Genomic DNA, 18,365 nt, shown 5'->3' with positions numbered 1-18,365 from the left:
TTTAGACAAAATGTGAACAAGGTCACACAGCTCGATGGCGGGTTGAAGAAAACAGTGTGCAAATAATGCCTACAAGGTCAACGTATACACTACTACAGCGGTGGATACGGATTACGTAAAATATATGAATGCTGCTTGAAAAAAAGTAACTCAAGTGGTTTTTCTAGAGACGATAATATTATCAATATTTAGACAAAATGTGAACAAGCTCACACAGCTCGATGGCGGGTTGAAGAAAACAGTGTGCAAATAATGCCTACAAGGCCAACGTATACACTACTACAGCGGTGGATACGGATTACGTAAAATATATTATGGCTGCTTGAAAAAAGTGACTCCGGTGTTTTTTCTGGAGACGGTAATATTATGGATATTTAGACAGAATGGGAACAAGGTCACACAGCTCGATGGCGGGTTGAAGAAAACAGTGTGCAAATAATGCCCACAAGGCCAACGTATACACTACTACAGCGGTGGATACGGATTACGTAAAATATATTATGGCTGCTTGAAAAAAGTGACTCCGGTGTTTTTTCTGGAGACGGTAATATTATGGATATTTAGACAGAATGGGAACAAGGTCACACAGCTCGATGGCGGGTTGAAGAAAACAGTGTGCAAATAATGCCTACAAGGCCAACGTATACACTACTACAGCGGTGGATACGGATTACGTAAAATATATTATGGCTGCTTGAAAAAAGTGACTCCGGTGTTTTTTCTGGAGACGGTAATATTATGGATATTTAGACAGAATGGGAACAAGGTCACACAGCTCAATGGCGGGTTGAAGAAAACAGTGTGCAAATAATGCCTACAAGGCCAACGTATACACTACTACAGCGGTGGATACGGATTACGTAAAATATATTATGGCTGCTTGAAAAAAGTGACTCCGGTGTTTTTTCTGGAGACGGTAATATTATGGATATTTAGACAGAATGGGAACAAGGTCACACAGCTCGATGGCGGGTTGAAGAAAACAGTGTGCAAATAATGCCTACAAGGCCAACGTATACACTACTACAGCGGTGGATACGGATTACGTAAAATATATTATGGCTGCTTGAAAAAAGTGACTCCGGTGTTTTTTCTGGAGACGGTAATATTATGGATATTTAGACAGAATGGGAACAAGGTCACACAGCTCGATGGCGGGTTGAAGAAAACAGTGTGCAAATAATGCCTACAAGGCCAACGTATACACTACTACAGCGGTGGATACGGATTACGTAAAATATATTATGGCTGCTTGAAAAAAGTGACTCCGGTGTTTTTTCTGGAGACGGTAATATTATGGATATTTAGACAGAATGGGAACAAGGTCACACAGCTCGATGGCGGGTTGAAGAAAACAGTGTGCAAATAATGCCTACAGGGCAAATAATGCCTAAAAGGTCAACTTATACACTACTACAGCGGTAGTAAAATAAAAAAAAGTAAAATAAAAAAAAATGAATATTAAAAAAAAAAAATTAAAGTTGGTGCTGCTGAACTACTAGGAGCAGCAGATTAGCACACCAGTCCCACTCCCCAACACTGCTAGACTAATAGCACTGGGCTCTTATAGTAGTAGTAGTAGTAGTAGTAGTAAAACAACAAAAAAATAAATAAAAGCAGTCCTTACAAGGACTACTGTTATTGCAGCAGTCAGCAGATGAGATCAGAAGCAGGACAGCTGCCCACTGCAGCTACATACAGAGCACTGCAGTAGAAGGTAGATTACTAGCCAGCAAAGCTACCTAAGCTAAAATGTCCCTCAAACCCCTGCAGACTTCTGTCCCTCCAATAACAGAGCAGTATCAAAACGATTACTAGCCAGCAAACTTTCAACTGTCCCTGAAATCACTAACAGGCAGCAGCTCTCTCCCTACACTATCTCTTCAGCACACACAGGCAGAGTGAAAAAACGCTGCAGGGCTTCGGTTTTTATAGGGAAGGGGAGTGGTCCAGGGGAGAGCTTCCTGATTGGCTGCCATGTACCTGCTGGTCTGGGGTGAGAGGGAAAAAAAAGCGCCAACAATGGCGAACCCAAAATGGCGAACGTCGCGCGACGTTCGCGAACTTCCGGCGAGTGCGAACACCCGATGTTCGCGCGAACAAGTTCGCCGGCGAACAGTTCGCGACATCTCTACTGATGAATCTTTTTCAAGGCACTCACTCCACATTATGGTACCACAATGGTAAATAGGGATTTTTATTAGGCTAAACCCACTAACAATAAAGAAAAAGATACATAATACACTTCTCGTACTAATAAAGTAAGTACTGGAGGGGTAAATTTGCTTCATAGCAGTCCAGCTGTGATACCCATCACAAGGTTGCTCCCCCTTCCACCTGTTTGAGAAAGGAAAACTATGAAAGTTCACCCTTTTTTTCCATACTTACCACCCTCATTCTCCCACACTAATCCTACCAACACTGAATTGATAACCAGTTTCAATGTCCTCTCTCTATCCAGTTTGGCTTCCATTCCCCTCCACCAAAGCAAAAAGTCCACATTCCACACCCACCCTAATCCTTTCTTCGCCCCAAAGAACAGGGCCCTAATCCAAAACCCAAACAAAATGGGAAGGCATCCTCAAAAAATAAAGAAGACTCGTTCAATCCTCAACAAGCTGGACTGTATCTTCTTTATTGTGCTACATATCACACATCAAAACAATACAGGCAGTTCTTTGGGACAGACCTTGCTGTGCAGTAACATGTCTATATAAGAATTAACATTAATAATATCTATAGAACTGCTGGCTGTTTGTACATATTTATAATAGTTTCATGATAAATTTAATTGCATTAATAATATCTTTGTTCCTCAAGCTATACACTAATGGATTAAGCAGTGGGGTGACAGCCACGTACAGTAGAGAGAATAGCTTATCTATTTCTTGGGAATTCTCAGAATCTGGCTTCATGTACAAAACTAAAGTTGTCCCACAGAACAGAACCACAACTGTGAGATGGGATCCACAGCTGGAGAAGATCTTGAGTTTCCCTGCTGAAGTACGGATCTTTAAGACAGAATATATAATGTTTCCGTAGGAGATCAAAATGAAATCAAAGGGTAGGAACCCAATGAACACACATACCATCAATATTACAAATTTAATGTTTGTAGTGTCACTGCAAGAAAGCTTCAGAATGGCTTTCAGGTCACAAACAAAATGGTTAATTTCTTGATGATCACAGAACAGTAAATGAACTACAAGCCAACAATACAAGAATGAAACTGTGGCACCGATGAACCAAGAAACAGAGGCAAGAAGAACACATACACTTTTCTTCATGATGAGAGAGTAGCGCATGGGGATACAGATGGCTACATAGCGATCATAAGCCATGGAGGTCAGGAGGAGAAATTCCACCATAACACATAATGCATATAGATACATCTGAGTCATACAGCCTTGGAAAGAAATGCTGTTGTCACCTGTTATAGTGATGGCCAGAAATTTTGGAATGACGGCAGTAACATAGACAATATCTTGGACAGACAAGTTGCACAGGAAAAAGTACATTGGAGTGTTCAGATGGGGCACTAAACATACAAGCGCAATAATAATCATATTTGCACATACAATTAGAATGTACACCAGTAACATAGAAATAAAGATCAGAAGTTGTATTTTTTCATGACTTAAAAATGCCAAGAGGTGGAATTCTCTCTGTGATGTTTCTTGCTTCATTTTCATCCATGATATGTGTTTGGGGAAAGACGAGTAATGTAGTTGAACATGTGACTCATGCAATGGTCATCTCAACATATTGTATCCTCATTTCTTATTTGAGGCCACAACATTAACTGCAAAACATTGGCATACTGATCCACCTCCCCCATGTGGGTTTTGGACTCATTGGCATCTGTAGTCTTGAGATTTTTTCAGTACCTGTTAAAATAGCACATTATGGAGATTAGGCAAGTAGGAACGATATATAGTAGTTTCATTAGCCCACTGCCAGTTAGAAAATGAAAACAAACATCTTGTTAATTGGGGCAACTATACTTGTGCCATTTAATACCTGTGTTCATAAATGAGCCGTCTCACAGATTTTCTTTTTTAGTGGAATAATTAGCCAGTACCTTGTCCATGGTGCTATCGAAGCCGTATAAGCCCATGCTAATGGAATAATGTTAAAAAACATTTAATATTTAAATGTTTTTTTTAGTAACCTTAAGACACAGTGCTCCAAGTTATGAAAAGATCCCATATGTGGAAAAACCAATGTCCCAAGCATTCCGAATAATTTTTATTGTTCTGTGTTCAACATATGCCCAAAAAGTTGATGATACCATAGACTATGCATTTGAAGCAGGCATTATAAATGCAACTACAAAAGAGTTTTTAACAACCCCACATCCAAGAACCCCACTTATATACTTGCTTCCTAAAGTACACAAAAATGTGACTAATCCACCTGGCCGCCCAATAGTCTCTGGGATGGGATCAGTACTACAACCACTTTCACAGTATGTTGATACATTTTTACAAGAAATTGTAATTAAATTACCACAGTGCCTTAAGGATACCACAGACTTTTTGACTCGAGTATATAACTTAGGCACGATGAAAGAAAATTGTATACTGTGTAGCATAGATGTACAATCCCTATACACATCCATACCACATGAAGAAGGGATGAAATATGTTGAAGACAAACTGCTACTTGAAAATATACCGCATGCTAAGATTTACTTCCTGTTAGACCTAATTGCACTTGTACTGAAGCAAAATTATTTCAGGTTTAACCAAGACCACTACATACAAACTCAAGGGACGGCTATGGGAAGTAATTTGGCCCCTAGCTATGCCAATATCTTTATGGATGCCATTGAGCATAAACTAATCCTTGATAACCCCATATACAAAGCCAAGATAGCATGTTACTATCGCTTTGTGGATGATATTTTCTTGATATGGGAATCCACAAAGGCAGAGCTAGAACAATTTATGGCCACCCTGAATACACTGCATCCAACCATAAAATTTACTGCAGAATACAGTGAACACAAAATACACTTCCTTGATGTACAAATAAATAATCAAAAAGGATTACTTACTACTGAATTGTACACTAAACCACTGGAAAGGAATAACACCTTAAGACATGATAGTTTTCACACACCTGGCACAATTAGAGGGATACCAAAAGGACAATTCATGCGTATCAGAAGGATTTCAGGTGATGATGAAAAATATATGGAAGCCTCTAATACCTTGATTAAAAAATTCTCTGAAAGGGGATATGACAGTCGTCAATTGCACCTAACAAGAGATGAGGTACTTAAGATACCACGTAATACCCTACTAAAGGCCACAAAGAAAGACAATGTGTGTGAAAAAATTCCCTTTGTTATGGAACATGGACCACTAAACAAGAAAGTGGAACAGATTGTGAAAAAACACTGGTCTCTATTAGGACAAGACTTCACATACGGAAAAGCCTTTAAAGAGCCCCCATTGTTTTCATATAAACGTGGGAAAAACATAGCAAATGCGGTTGTAAGAGCTGAATTAACAAAAAGTGGTAATGCTAGCAAAAAAACTAGATTCTTGGCCAAACCAAAAAATGGCACCTTCCCATGCCTTAATTGTGGAAATTGTAATTCGATTATAAAGGGGGATAACATTACTCATCCACATAAAGGATATAAAATCCCCATTAAGGATTACTATACATGCAATACTGAATATGTAATCTATGCCCTTAAATGCCCATGTGGAAAACTGTATGTTGGACAAACATCACGTACAGTGAAAACTAGAATTGGGGAACACAAAAGATCCATTACAAACTTTGACCCAACAAAAACAAAAACACACACACCGGTTGGCAGGCATTTTTTTAATGAAAAACATAATGCAGCAAGCCTACGGTGGATGGTCTTGCAACATATTGAGTTACCAAGCAGAGGAGGAGACAGAAAAACAATGCTTCTAAGACTGGAGGCAAAATGGATAGAAAAATTACAAACCATTGAACCAAAAGGAATGAATGAGGCATGGAGCCTAAAATGTTTTTTATAATAAATTTATTAGTACTAATGAAAAAAAAACAAAAAAACTTTCTTCACAGGTTTTTCCACCATCTGAATTATCCTATAAGGACTCTTACTATGGACTGAATACTAACAGATGGTAGGATTACATACAATATTGTTACATATTGAAATGTTGACACTATTTGTTGCCATGTGTGTCGGTTATCAGATAGACCTTAGGTAGTTTCTCAAATGTATATATATGCACCTGGCCAGTAGATGGAGCTGGTGCACCCAGTGTTAATCACCTGTAACTTGATATCACTTTTCTATTGGACACATGTAATTGGTCACATGATGAAGTGTGGGGGGTGAAGGCCTTTAAAAGGACTCATTTTGCTTAAATTTCTTCAACTGCACCAGAGGAAGGACCTGTGAGGTCCGAAACATGTAGTGCTTATGCATCTTCAATAAAAACACTACACTGAATTGTAACCAGCTCTCCAGTGGAATCATTATTTGTATCCTGAAGCTTATGTGGACCTGGCGAACCCCACCACTGTGTGATTGAGCAACTAACTTTATTACACAAAGGGGATATCCAATTTATGTTTGATTTTTTAAAGAGAACCTCCATAACCCACTGCCCAGTCATTCTCTTGAGATTATTGTAAAACCAAGTTGAACTTGGGGTTGCCATAAAAACTGGTCAAACTAATCTTTATCTGTCACATAGTTTGACAACGCATCTTTTAGAGTAAACAAATTATTAAACTTGAGGAATGGAGCATGGAACTAGGGCACCAGGGGCTTTTTAGAAAACCTTAGACCATCAGCTCACCCTCCAAAATATTGTTCTTCTTCTAATTCTTCATTCAACTACCCTTTGCTCTTGATATACTCTCACATGTCCATTTCTCAATTTCCCCTCTTTGTTTTTATACAGAATTGAAGATTTAAAAAATATAATAGTTTTTGGGGTGAAGACAGGGTTCGACTGGCTTGACACAGTATCAAAAATCCTTGCCGTGGGCCTCAGCTAGACACTTTCTTGTTTTTAACATAGGCTTATATGAAACCTATAACATTTAGCACAATCTACATCTAATTGCTGAGAGAGTGGTCACTGTATATCAGGTTTTCTGGTGAACCTAGGAAGAATCAGTACAACGGTGGTTGAAGATAAAAACCAAACTGTTTATACTGATACTTATCATACACATGGGGGGGTAGGGCAAGTAAGGTGTGTTTCCCCTCTAAATGTTCTCGCCTGAACAAAACTATCAGGGAAACTGTAACCTGGAAAGAGAAAAAGCTCCACCATTGAAAACTGAATAAACCCAGCTCAGTGCTGGAATTAAAGGAGAACTATAGCATGAGTGAAAATTACCCTAATCTTGTAGGCAACAATAAGTACTATATGTTGCTGGTTTCACTCTGGGCTACAAATGATCATTATTTGGCCCCTTTATAAGATCCTTTAGATCCTCTCTGGTCCCTGTCCATGTTTTTAAATGAGGAGTGGACATTTAACAGCCCATGCCAGAAGCATAGTAGGAGGGGGATAGCCAATCACAGCCCTGCAGTCACGCAAACAAAGTCATGCTTCAGTTCCCTATCAGGTCAAACTAGCTGCTGATTAGTTCTTACAACAGTGAAATGTGGCAGCAGGGACTCACTCTGAGGCTTATTTATCAAAGGTCGGATTTTAGTGTTTTAGAGGTTTTCGAAACCACAACTAAGCTCACTTTCTCTAAAACCATGAATGTCATGAGATTTATTAAAAGATCCGAATTAAAAAAAAAAATGGAAAATAACGCTGAAGGGTGCCCTACAAATCGAAATACCTCTAAAATCTCTAAAAAACAACAAAATTTTTTGGACAATTCCTAGTGGAAAATAAATCCAAAAACCTCTAAAAGTCTAAATTAATTTTACAGTCCAATAGGATTTGCACAACTCCCATTGACTTCTATAGGACCCCAACTATACCTGGCAACTATACCTGGAAAAGTTTTGTATAAGTGTTTTTAATGGTTTTTAGACTTAAAGTGGACCTGTCAACCAGACACAAAAAGCTGTATAATAAAAGTCCTTTTCAAATTAAACATGAAATCCAATTTCTATTTTTTATTAAAGCATTCATAGCTGCTGTAAGCTCATTTAAAATCTCCGCTGTCAATCAAATATTGACTGCCCCTCCTCTATGCCAGTGGCATAGAGGCGGGGCAGACAATTACTTTCACTTTCCATTCAGCACTTCCTAGATGTCACTGCTCTCCACACATTCCCCTCTCTTAACCATTTAATTGTGTAACCAGGGCATGGAAATGGACATTGGGTCCCCCATTCTGGTGCACAAACAAGATTCTGAGATGACACAAGGCTTGTCTTAATAACAGTGTGCACAAAATGGCTGCTGCCTGCTTGCTATAATTTTCAAATCCCAGACTGAAGGAAACAAGATTCAAATAATTTATATAGTGTAATTAAAGTTCATTTTGCTTGACTAATGTAATAAAATAGGATTTTGAATAATTTCTTTGGGTGACGGGTCCCCTTTAAATCTCCAATTCTAAGAGCTTTTAAAACCAATAAGAGGACCACAAATTTTTAGAGACTCGTGAAAAAAAATGAAATTTGATTGCTAGTAAATGGGCCACTCTGTAATGTTTATTGCTTCATTTTCAGTTATGATGTGTTTGGGGAAAGTAGAATTATTCAAAGGTGACATAAGTATAAGGGAGAAGTCATCAAGTTTGTTTCAGAAAGCATTTGTTATCATAACATTTGCCTATCTTCTTAGGAATATTTGAAAAGCTCAGATTAAATAGAGACTGTAGTTGAACAGAGATTCTTGCCACAAAAATATAACTTTTACTATTAACTAAGTGGTTCCTGCTGCTCATAGGCAGATCACATGTTTTTCTTAGCTGGGCCCTAATGGTAGTGCATGAGGAAAGAGTTTCAAAGAGGATACACTCACTTTACAAGTGGTTTAAAAAAATATAATGAATTGCTGCACAATAGGAGCTTTATGTAGTACATGATACAGACACAAATGACATACAGTAATCAAACACCAGGGGGGTTAGTTACTTAAAACTCATATTTATCTCATATTTTTATTAAACCAAGTGGGTCAGGAAAAAACTCAGTAAAATCAAGTGCAAACCCGAATCGTATGCATATTGTGCAGATCACAATATCTTTAAATTGTAAAAAGGAGATCTGCCATTGACTTCTACATAACCTCGACAGGCTTCTTATCACTCAATAGCTATTACAGAGGCTAGTCCTCAGTTCTGCTAACCCTCATTCACAGGGTCCATTCTACCTGATTTCCAATGTGATGCTCTCCTAATTTAGTACCATCTTCTTGCTATTGAGGGTTTACTGGTGTATTTATATAGACATTTCTGATAAAGCTTACATTATTTTAGCCTTCTCCTTTAACAAAAGCCATAGGTACAAAACAACAATCAAATATGCACCTTAAAAATGTCAATATCTTGGCCAGCAAAATGACTAATTGGGTGTATTTTAAATATTATAGCAAACTATTGTGAAATGTTCATGAGTCCACCAAAATCACACTGTGGACACACACTACACAGACTTCTTGGATGCAATTAAAATTCAACAAAACTTTATTTCATATACAAAGTTAAACAACTGACGCGTTTGCATTTAACCACACATAATCTAGCATCATATGAAATAAAGCTTTGTTGAATTTTAATGGACTCTCTCCCCCTTCTATAGGTTTGGGGCACAGCACTTAGACCACCCTTGGAGAGCGGTGAGTGACCCTAATTTTGAGACTGCCTGTGGGATTAAAAATACGGCAGGTTCAGGGCATGGGCACCCAAACCATGGAATGTATCTGGGGAAAATATAAAGGAGTTATATAGCTGTGTGAATATGTATAGCTCACTGGTTTTAAGGAATGCTTAAAGAAACATTTTATAAAGTTTTGAAGCACCTAAAAAAAGGTGCTCCTGATAAAGAGATGTGCACGAGTTCATAGCTCTAATTGCAGTCTTGTGGCAAGCTTTACACATGCTGTTAGGATCCAAAATTACTTGGCCAATAGATGCAGTATTTTTCTGAAAGCATCACAGGATTTTTCACATCATTTTGTATAAAGGGGGAGATTTGTGATATTTTTGATGGCATCAATAATATCTTTGTTCCTCAAGCTATACACTAAAGGATTTAACACGGGAGTGACGACCACATAAAGTAGAGACAGCAACTTATCCATTTCTTGGGAATTTTCCGAATCTGGCTTCATGTACAAACTTATACATGTCCCACAGAACAGAACCACAACTGTGAGATGGGAGCCACAGCTGGAGAAGATCTTGAGTTTTCTTGCTGAAGTACGGATCTTTAAGACAGAAGATATAATGTTTCCATAGGAGATCAGAATTAAACCAAAGGAAAGTAAACCAATAAGTACACATGTTACAGTCATTAGAATTTTAATATTTTCAAGGCCACTACAAGAAAGCTTGAGTGTGGCTTTCAGCCCACAAAAGAAATGACTGATTTTGTGATGATCACAGGTTAGTACATTCGAAATTAACCAACAATACATGAATGAAACTGTGGCACCGATAAACCAAGATATAGAGGCAAGAAGAACACATACACTTTTCTTCATGATGAGAGAGTAGCGCATGGGGATACAGATGGCTACATAGCGATCATAAACCATGGAGGTCAGGAGGAGAAATTCCACCGAAACACATGACCCATAAAGAAACATCTGAGTCATACAGCTCATGAAAGAAATTATGTTGTCGCCTGTTATAGTGATGGCCAGAAACTTTGGCAAGATGGCAGTGACATAGACAATGTCTTGGACTGACAAGTTGCACAGGAAAAAGTACATTGGTGTGTGCAGATGGGGCACCAAACATACAAGTGCAGTAATAATAAGATTTGCACATACAGTTAGAATGTACATCAGTAACACTGAAATAAAGATCAGAACCTGCAGTTTTTCATGACTCAGAAATGCCAAGAGGAGGAATTCTCTCTGTGCTGTGCTGTTTCCTGCTTTACTTTCAGTCATGTTGTGTCCTTGAGGGAAACAGAAGACAGAAGTTCACCAGTAACAACACAGGGTGCAATGCTCAAGACCTTCATTAAATATAATGAATTATCCAGGAATGTATAGAGGGGTAGACACACATAAAAGTCTCTACCAGGCCAGAGTACAGCAAACGCTGAATACATTATAGGGACATGCAGGGCCGGACTGGGAGTTAAAACCAGCCCTGGCAAAAAAATCTAAGCAGCCCACGTGTGAGCAGAATATACAGGTATAAATGGCAACAAATGTTATACATAAAACACTATATTCAATAAAATGCACAAGGTTTGCTCAGGAAAAGTAACCCATGGCATCCAAGCCCAAGTTCGAATGCAGTTATGGGATCCTGTAAAGCTCTGTGGCAGATACGTTTTTTCTATATGTGGAATTTCTCTGAATATAACAAGGTCACCATGAAGCATAAGTTCACTAAAAACCAAGAGAGTTTGAAACCACATAAAATAACAAGCATTGTGAGTATTGGTATGATAATTACCTGCTGCATTCTTTGAACCATTAAAGGGGTGGTTCACCTTTAAGTTAACTGTTAGTATGTTATAGACCGTCTAATTCTAAGCAACTTTTCAATTGACCTTTATTTTTTCTTTTGTATAGTTGAATTATTAATTATTTTAATTATTTACTCTTCTGACTGTTTTACAGCTTTTAAATGGGGGTCACTGACCCCATCTAAAAACAAGTGCTCTGTAAGGCTACATATGTATTGTTATTGCTACATTGTATTACTCATCTTTCTATTCAGGCCTCTTCTATTCATATTCCAGTCTCTTATTCAAATCAGTGTGTGGTTGCTAGGGTCATTTGGACCATAGCAACCAGATTACTGAAACTGGAGAGCTGCTGAATAAAAAGCTAAATAACACAAATAATAAAAAATTAAAACCAATTACAAATGGTCTCAGAATATCACTCTCTACATCATACTAACAGTAAATTTAAAGGTGAACAACCCTTTAAGCCTCTACCAACACCCTGCATAGGTGGTTATATAAATAGTAGATATTATTGTAAAGATTCTTTAAAACATGGCCTATCAAGTGCAGTAAATAGATTAGTAATACAGCATCAGGCACGCAGACGCTGCTATAAAATGATTACAGACAAAGTCAAAAGAACTAAAAATTTCCATCGATAAAAAAGGAGACGCAACTGTGAAATGTGTGTCAGATATGAGAACTTAGAAACTGTACCTGTAATGCTAAGTATACATTATTGGTCCTATGAAGACTCTCAACAACAGGAACTCAAATAAACTGGCATAAACATAGGAAACATCTTGCCTCATAATGTAGTTTGTGAGAGAGAACACGGGAGTTGGTGTTTATGCATACGGCCCTACCTGTCAGTGCAGGACGACTGGGGTTAAGTTCTCCTCTCTGGAGGCAGGACAAACTTAATGAAATCTTAAGCTCCTCCTCTTCCTGTGTCTCCTTCCATCCTCAGTTTTTAGTTTGTCCTGCTCGGAGGTGGACACATCATTCTTCCTCTCCACATTTATTATTTTATTTCCTTTTTTCCTGTTTTTTATTTGTGTGCTCTACACTGTATTGAGCCCCCTTATATGGTAGTGTGCTTGTTAGTGTATCGAGCCCTTCCTCTACACTTCTACTCAGGTGAGCCCTCTTCTTTCTATTGTGTGCTCCTTGTTTCACTACTATTATTGCTGAGCCCTATGGTTGCATGCTCCGCTCCTCTCTGAGCAGCGTTTATGTCACTTTTTGTGAGCCCTCTCTCACCCAATCCTGGCTGAGATTCGCGAGCTCCATTCTCCCCTGTGTATATTTATAGGCGCATTCAGGATGACCGGCGGTTTCCCCTACCATCCTGCAGCCCTTTGGTCTCTGTTCCTGCGCACGGCTGCTTTTAGAGCGGCAATGAGAGCCGCGGGCGCCAGTCCTAGGCCGCATCCTGCTCCCAACGTCACTTCCGCCGCGCCTCTCTTCTGTATACGCGCCAAGGCTTACCGCGCAGTGCGGTGACGTCATCAGGGAGCGAGACAGGCTGGATACACGCAGCACAGATAAGTGCGATCGTTTTACTGCTATTGGGCTGTATTATTATTGATTCACAAGGGAGACAATCTGTATTAGTCTGTTTGACCAATCTAATCATCATGGCACATTCTAAAGAGCTTTTTGATTTAATTGAGGATTTCTCTGAAACCCAAAAAAGGCCTTCCAGACCAACTAAAAAGAGGGGAAAGAAAAAGGAAGCATTACATGCCTCTCCTTCTCCTCCTATCCTACATAAGATGTCAAAATCTACTCATTCAGCAGATTCTGATGATGGTTTAGATCCTCCAATGCCTATATCTACTATTGCCACAGTCCATGCTATTCAGGACCCTCCTACACCGCCACAAATTTCGCCGGGCCCAGCCAGCCCCGCTCATACTTCTCAATCACAGTCTGTACCACAAGATTTTTCTCCAGCTTCTAGTGCTACAAATCAACAATTTTCACAATTCTTTGGATGGTTACAACACATATCCAATCATCAGTCCAGCAGGCTGTGGCTGGCCACGTACAAATTCCTACTAGGTCTAGACCTAAGACTAGGCTTCCACGGAATAACCATTCTGATTCTTCACAGTCTAATTCTAATTCGGTTTCAGACTCCGACTCTAATGGCAGTGGCTCCTCTGATACAGAATCTTCGGCTTCTGACGAGGCAAATTCTTCAAAACAACCTGATGATATCAAATTACTTCTTAAGTACCTTTGTGATACCCTTGAAATTAAGGAGACGCCTTTACCTGTATCCAAAATAGACAAGGTTTTGGGTAACACCCACAAGAAATCCAGAGCATTTCCCACTAGCAGATCCGTTACTCAAATTATCTCTAATGAATGGTCTGAGCCAGACAGACGTAACACTGTTCTGCAAAAATTTTATCCGAAATATCCAGTTGCAGATGAACTCAAGCAATTTGCAGACAAATCGCCTAAGATAGATTCGGCTATAGTTCGTTTGTCACGGAACACTACACTACCAGCGGAAGATGCAGGCTCTTTCCGTGACCCTATGGACAAGAAGATGGAGTCGGCTCTGAAGAGGGATTTTATTCATTCAGCAGCAGTCTTACGCTCAGCGTCAGCTTCTGTCAGCGTGGCACGCACAGCTAAATTTTGGTGCCAAGAACTAAAAAAGTCGATTTCTTCCAAACAGTCAGATACTGCTGCTACGATAGATAAACTTTACATGGCTCTATCTTTTCTCAGTGAAGCATAACTGGATGTTACCAAACTAGCCACCAGAGCGTCTGCAGCTGCCATTACAGCACGGCGTGCACTTTGGCTCAGACAATGGTCTGGGGACACTGCTTCCAAGCACAGATTAGTGTCACTAAAATTTGAAGGATCACAGTTGTTTGGCTCGGAGCTCAAGCAAATCATTGCTGAGGTAACAGGTGGAAAGGGTGCATTCCTACCACAAGGTAAAAGGCCTCACAAGGTGGTTCATAAACGTAACTACCATCATCGATCTTGGGGCTCCTACTCGCGACAATCCAACAAAGGTCGTCCAAACTCTACCAACACGAACAAGAAATTTAAGCCATGGCAATCACAAGTAAAGAATACTAGAAAAGGGGGACCTTCCAAGAGTCAGGATTCCTGACTCAGTAGGAGACGTCACTTTCAAGGTGGGAGGCAGACTGCAACAGTTCGCAACAGTCTGGCAAACCTCCATTTCGGACCCCTGGGTACTCAATATAATTTCATCAGGCCTCAAAATATATTTCACACGGTTCCCTCCAGCATACCGGTTTGTCCCCTCAAAACAACCTTCAGACCCTGTCAAGGCAGAAGCCACCTCATCTATTCTGAGAGACCTTCAAGAAAAAGGAGTAATCTCTTTAGTTCCTCCCAAGGAACATTTCCAACTGTTTTATTCCAATCTATTTTTGGTACCAAAAAAAGATGGAGGCTTCCGCCCAGTTCTCAACCTGCATCCGCTCAACAAGGCGGTGAAATACCAGAGGTTCAAAATGGAGACAATTCGCTCCATTACAACGGCCATCCCACCAGGAGCGTTCATGACGAAGGTGGACCTGAAGGATGCGTATCTTCACATCCCAATACACCCAGATCACCACAAATACCTCAGATTTTTTATAAACCATCAGCACTTTCAATTCCAAGCTATGCCTTTCGGTTTGACCTCCGCTCCAAGGGTGTTTACAAAGGTTCTGGGTGCACTAGTAGCAATGATTCGCACATTGGGAGTTCACATCTACCCATACTTGGACGACATTCTCATTTTCGCAGAATCAAGCCCAAAGGCTCATCTTGCAACGCAATTATGCATTCATCACCTTTCTCGTCACGGATGGATAATAAACCATCAAAAGAGTTTATTAGCTCCAACTCAGACTCTCCCATTTCTTGGCATGGTAGTAAACTCTACCCTCCAAAGTCTTTTCTTGCCGACGGAAAAAGTCATCCATATTCAATCAATCGTCCAATCCTTGCAATCCAGGACAGCAACAGCGTATTCTGTCCTTCAACTTCTGGGTCTCATGGCCTCAACCATAGATGCGGTGCCATTTGCAAAATTTCAAATGAGACCTCTGTAAAGAGAATTCCTCAGACAGTGGAACAAAGATCACCAAGACCTCTCACAGACGATAGATCTGTCCTTGACAGTTCAGTCCAGTCTCCGTTGGTGGGCCAGAGAAGACATCCTTACCAAAGGAAAGCCATGGCATCTTCCTGCTCCAGCAGTAATTTCTACGGATGCCAGCCTGTCGGGCTGGGGAGCAGCATGGCAACACAGATCGTGTCAAGGGCTTTGGACTCAGCAAGAAAGAAAGCTCCACATAAATCTTCTGGAAATCAGAGCGATCTTCAATGCACTCATCCACTGGTCGCCACTTCTCAGAAATTCTCATGTTCGAATTCAATCCGACAACAGCACGGCTGTAGCATACCTCAACAAGCAAGGAGGCACAAGGAGTACTGCAGCAAAGCGGGAAATCTCCAAGATCATCCAATGGTCAGAGACGCATACAACGACGCTCACTGCCATTTACATTCCGGGTCTACAAAATTGGCAAGCGGATTACCTCAGTCGCAACACTCTGGATCCAGGCGAATGGCAGCTCAAGACGTCGGTGTTCCACCTCATCACCGCGAGGTGGGGGACTCCCTGTGTCGACATCATGGCCTCCAGACACAACCGTCAGGTACCCAGATTCTTCTCAAGGATCAGGGACCAGCTCGCAGCCCTTCGGTTACCTCTCGTTCCAGACCTGTTGACACAGGGGCCAGCCTGGTATCAGGATGTCCACAAGCTGAGTTTAACGGCTTTTCTCTTGAATCCAGCCTCTGGAGACAAAAGGGCTTTCCGCAGTCTGTTATTGCTACCTTACTATCAGCTAGAAGACCAACTACTGCTCAAACTTACCATAGAATCTGGCGCATTTTTATCTCATGGTGCGATTCGAATAATTTACGATGGCAAGATTGCAAATCTCCTCAACTTCTTCAGTTCCTTCAGGATGGTTTCGACAGGCAGTTGGGCGTTACTTCGCTCAAAGTACAAACTTCGGCTTTAGCAGCTTTGTTTCAATTCCATTGGGCTCTTTTACCGGAGTTCAGATTGTTTTTTCAAGGTCTTTACCGTCTCAAACCTCCTGCTCACAATCCTGTACCTACTTGGGACCTGAGCTTAGTATTAGAGGTGCTTAAATCTCCTCCATTCGAGCCAATTGATTCGGTAGACTTTAGGTTCCTCACACTCAAGACGATTTTTCTTTTGGCCATAGCTTCTGCACGTAGAGTTTCAGAATTAGCTGCATTATCTTGCAAACCACCATGGCTCAAAATTCATCAAGACAAAGCAGTACTCCGTACTAATCCTCAATTTTTACCGAAAGTGGTATCGGCCTTTCACGTGAACCAGGACATAGTCATTCCAGCATTTCGGTCTCAGGAAGTGGACCAAGATTCTGAGAGTACTATTGCTTTAGACCCTGTTCGAGCTTTAAAGATTTATGTTCAAAGAACTCAGGATCTCAGACTGTCTGATGCATTGTTCATCCTTTTTCAGGGACATAAAGCTGGTTCACCAGCGTCAAAGAGAACTATTGCTAGATGGATAGTGGAAACCATTGCCAATGCTTATTCGCAGACAGGATTGCCCCCTCCTATTCAGTTGAGGGCCCATTCCACTAGGAAAGTCAGCACTTCCTGGGCATTCCACAATAATGCTTCTTTGGAATCAATTTGTCAGGCAGCCACTTGGTCTTCTCCTAACACTTTTTCTAAGTTTTACAAGTTTAATTTGTATAATTCCGATCAGTCGGATTTTGGAAGGAAGGTGCTAATAGCAGCAGTAGCACGTAGTTAGCTTCCTTTAGTTCATACCAAATTGCAGTTTTTTTGTTGATAGTTCAAATTTTTTCTGCCCTACCCTGATTTTGACGGCTTTGGGACATCCCCAGTCGTCCTGCACTGACAGGTAGGGCCGTATGCATAAAAGGAGATTTACTTACCTGGTAAAGCTCTTTTGCATAGGCCCGTACTGTCAGTGCAGCATCCTGCCCTTTTTTTGGTGTGGGTGCCGGTTGCTGCCGATCCTTAGCTAGATAGGGAGTTAGTTCCAGGTTTATGTGTGTCTCCATTCACAGACTTTACAACAAACTGAGGATGGAAGGAGACACAGGAAGAGGAGGAGCTTAAGATTTCATTATAGTTTTCCTGCCTCCAGAGAGGAGAACTTAACCCCAGTCGTCCTGCACTGACAGTACGGGCCTATGCAAAAGAGCTTTACCAGGTAAGTAAATCTCCTTTTTGTGCTCTCCTGATCCTTTACCTATGCCTGCCCCACCCCTCTTCTAGGCAGGCTCAGTCTGGGAGAGTTTTGATACATTGTTTAAGAAGAACGGCAGCTGCTGCGCTGAGCTCTTCTGAACCTCCATGATTATACCTGCCAGTCTTGAAACAAGTGCTGCTTCCACCAAATGCGCGCAGCCTTCTGCTACTGCTTCCTGCTCTATGCTCCATGAGGTACACATGCGCTGTCAGCCTCCAGACCCTCGCAGGTAGCTGCTTTCCTTTTTTATTGGTTAGTGAGGCTAGGGGCGGGCTGAAATGTATCGGCACCTTCAGCAGCCTATTTGCACAGCAGAAAGGTCCCAGCAGCCCAGCAATTGCCCGATCTCACAGATGGCCAGTCCGGGCCTGCATCAACATATGAACTAGGAATGCACCAAATCCTGGATGTGATTCATCCCTAATGTGAACTATTACAATAGTA

At 40.7% G+C, this 18,365-nt stretch overlaps 1 protein-coding gene across 1 annotated transcript; it reads right to left on the bottom strand.

The window, feature by feature from the left end:
- Positions 1 to 2,765: 2,765 nt before the first annotated feature.
- On the bottom strand, positions 2,766 to 3,566 carry LOC121401268 (olfactory receptor 13F1-like). Its single transcript, XM_041585614.1, has one exon. It carries the CDS (start codon positions 3,564 to 3,566, stop codon positions 2,766 to 2,768), a length of 801 nt encoding a protein of 266 aa, XP_041441548.1.
- Positions 3,567 to 18,365: the final 14,799 nt, after the last annotated feature.

The sequence above is a fragment of the Xenopus laevis genome, chromosome 3L, assembly GCF_017654675.1.
Source record: "Xenopus laevis strain J_2021 chromosome 3L, Xenopus_laevis_v10.1, whole genome shotgun sequence".
Taxonomy (NCBI): Eukaryota; Metazoa; Chordata; class Amphibia; order Anura; family Pipidae; genus Xenopus; species Xenopus laevis.
The sequence above is the reverse complement of the archived record's forward strand: the minus strand, read 5'-3'. Positions and strand labels throughout refer to the sequence as shown.

What these genes read in the sequence shown, in the direction of transcription:
- LOC121401268 (XM_041585614.1), bottom strand. Translation starts at nt 3,566, where the DNA reads ATGATTATTATTGCGCTTGTATGTTTAGTGCCCCATCTGAACACTCCA.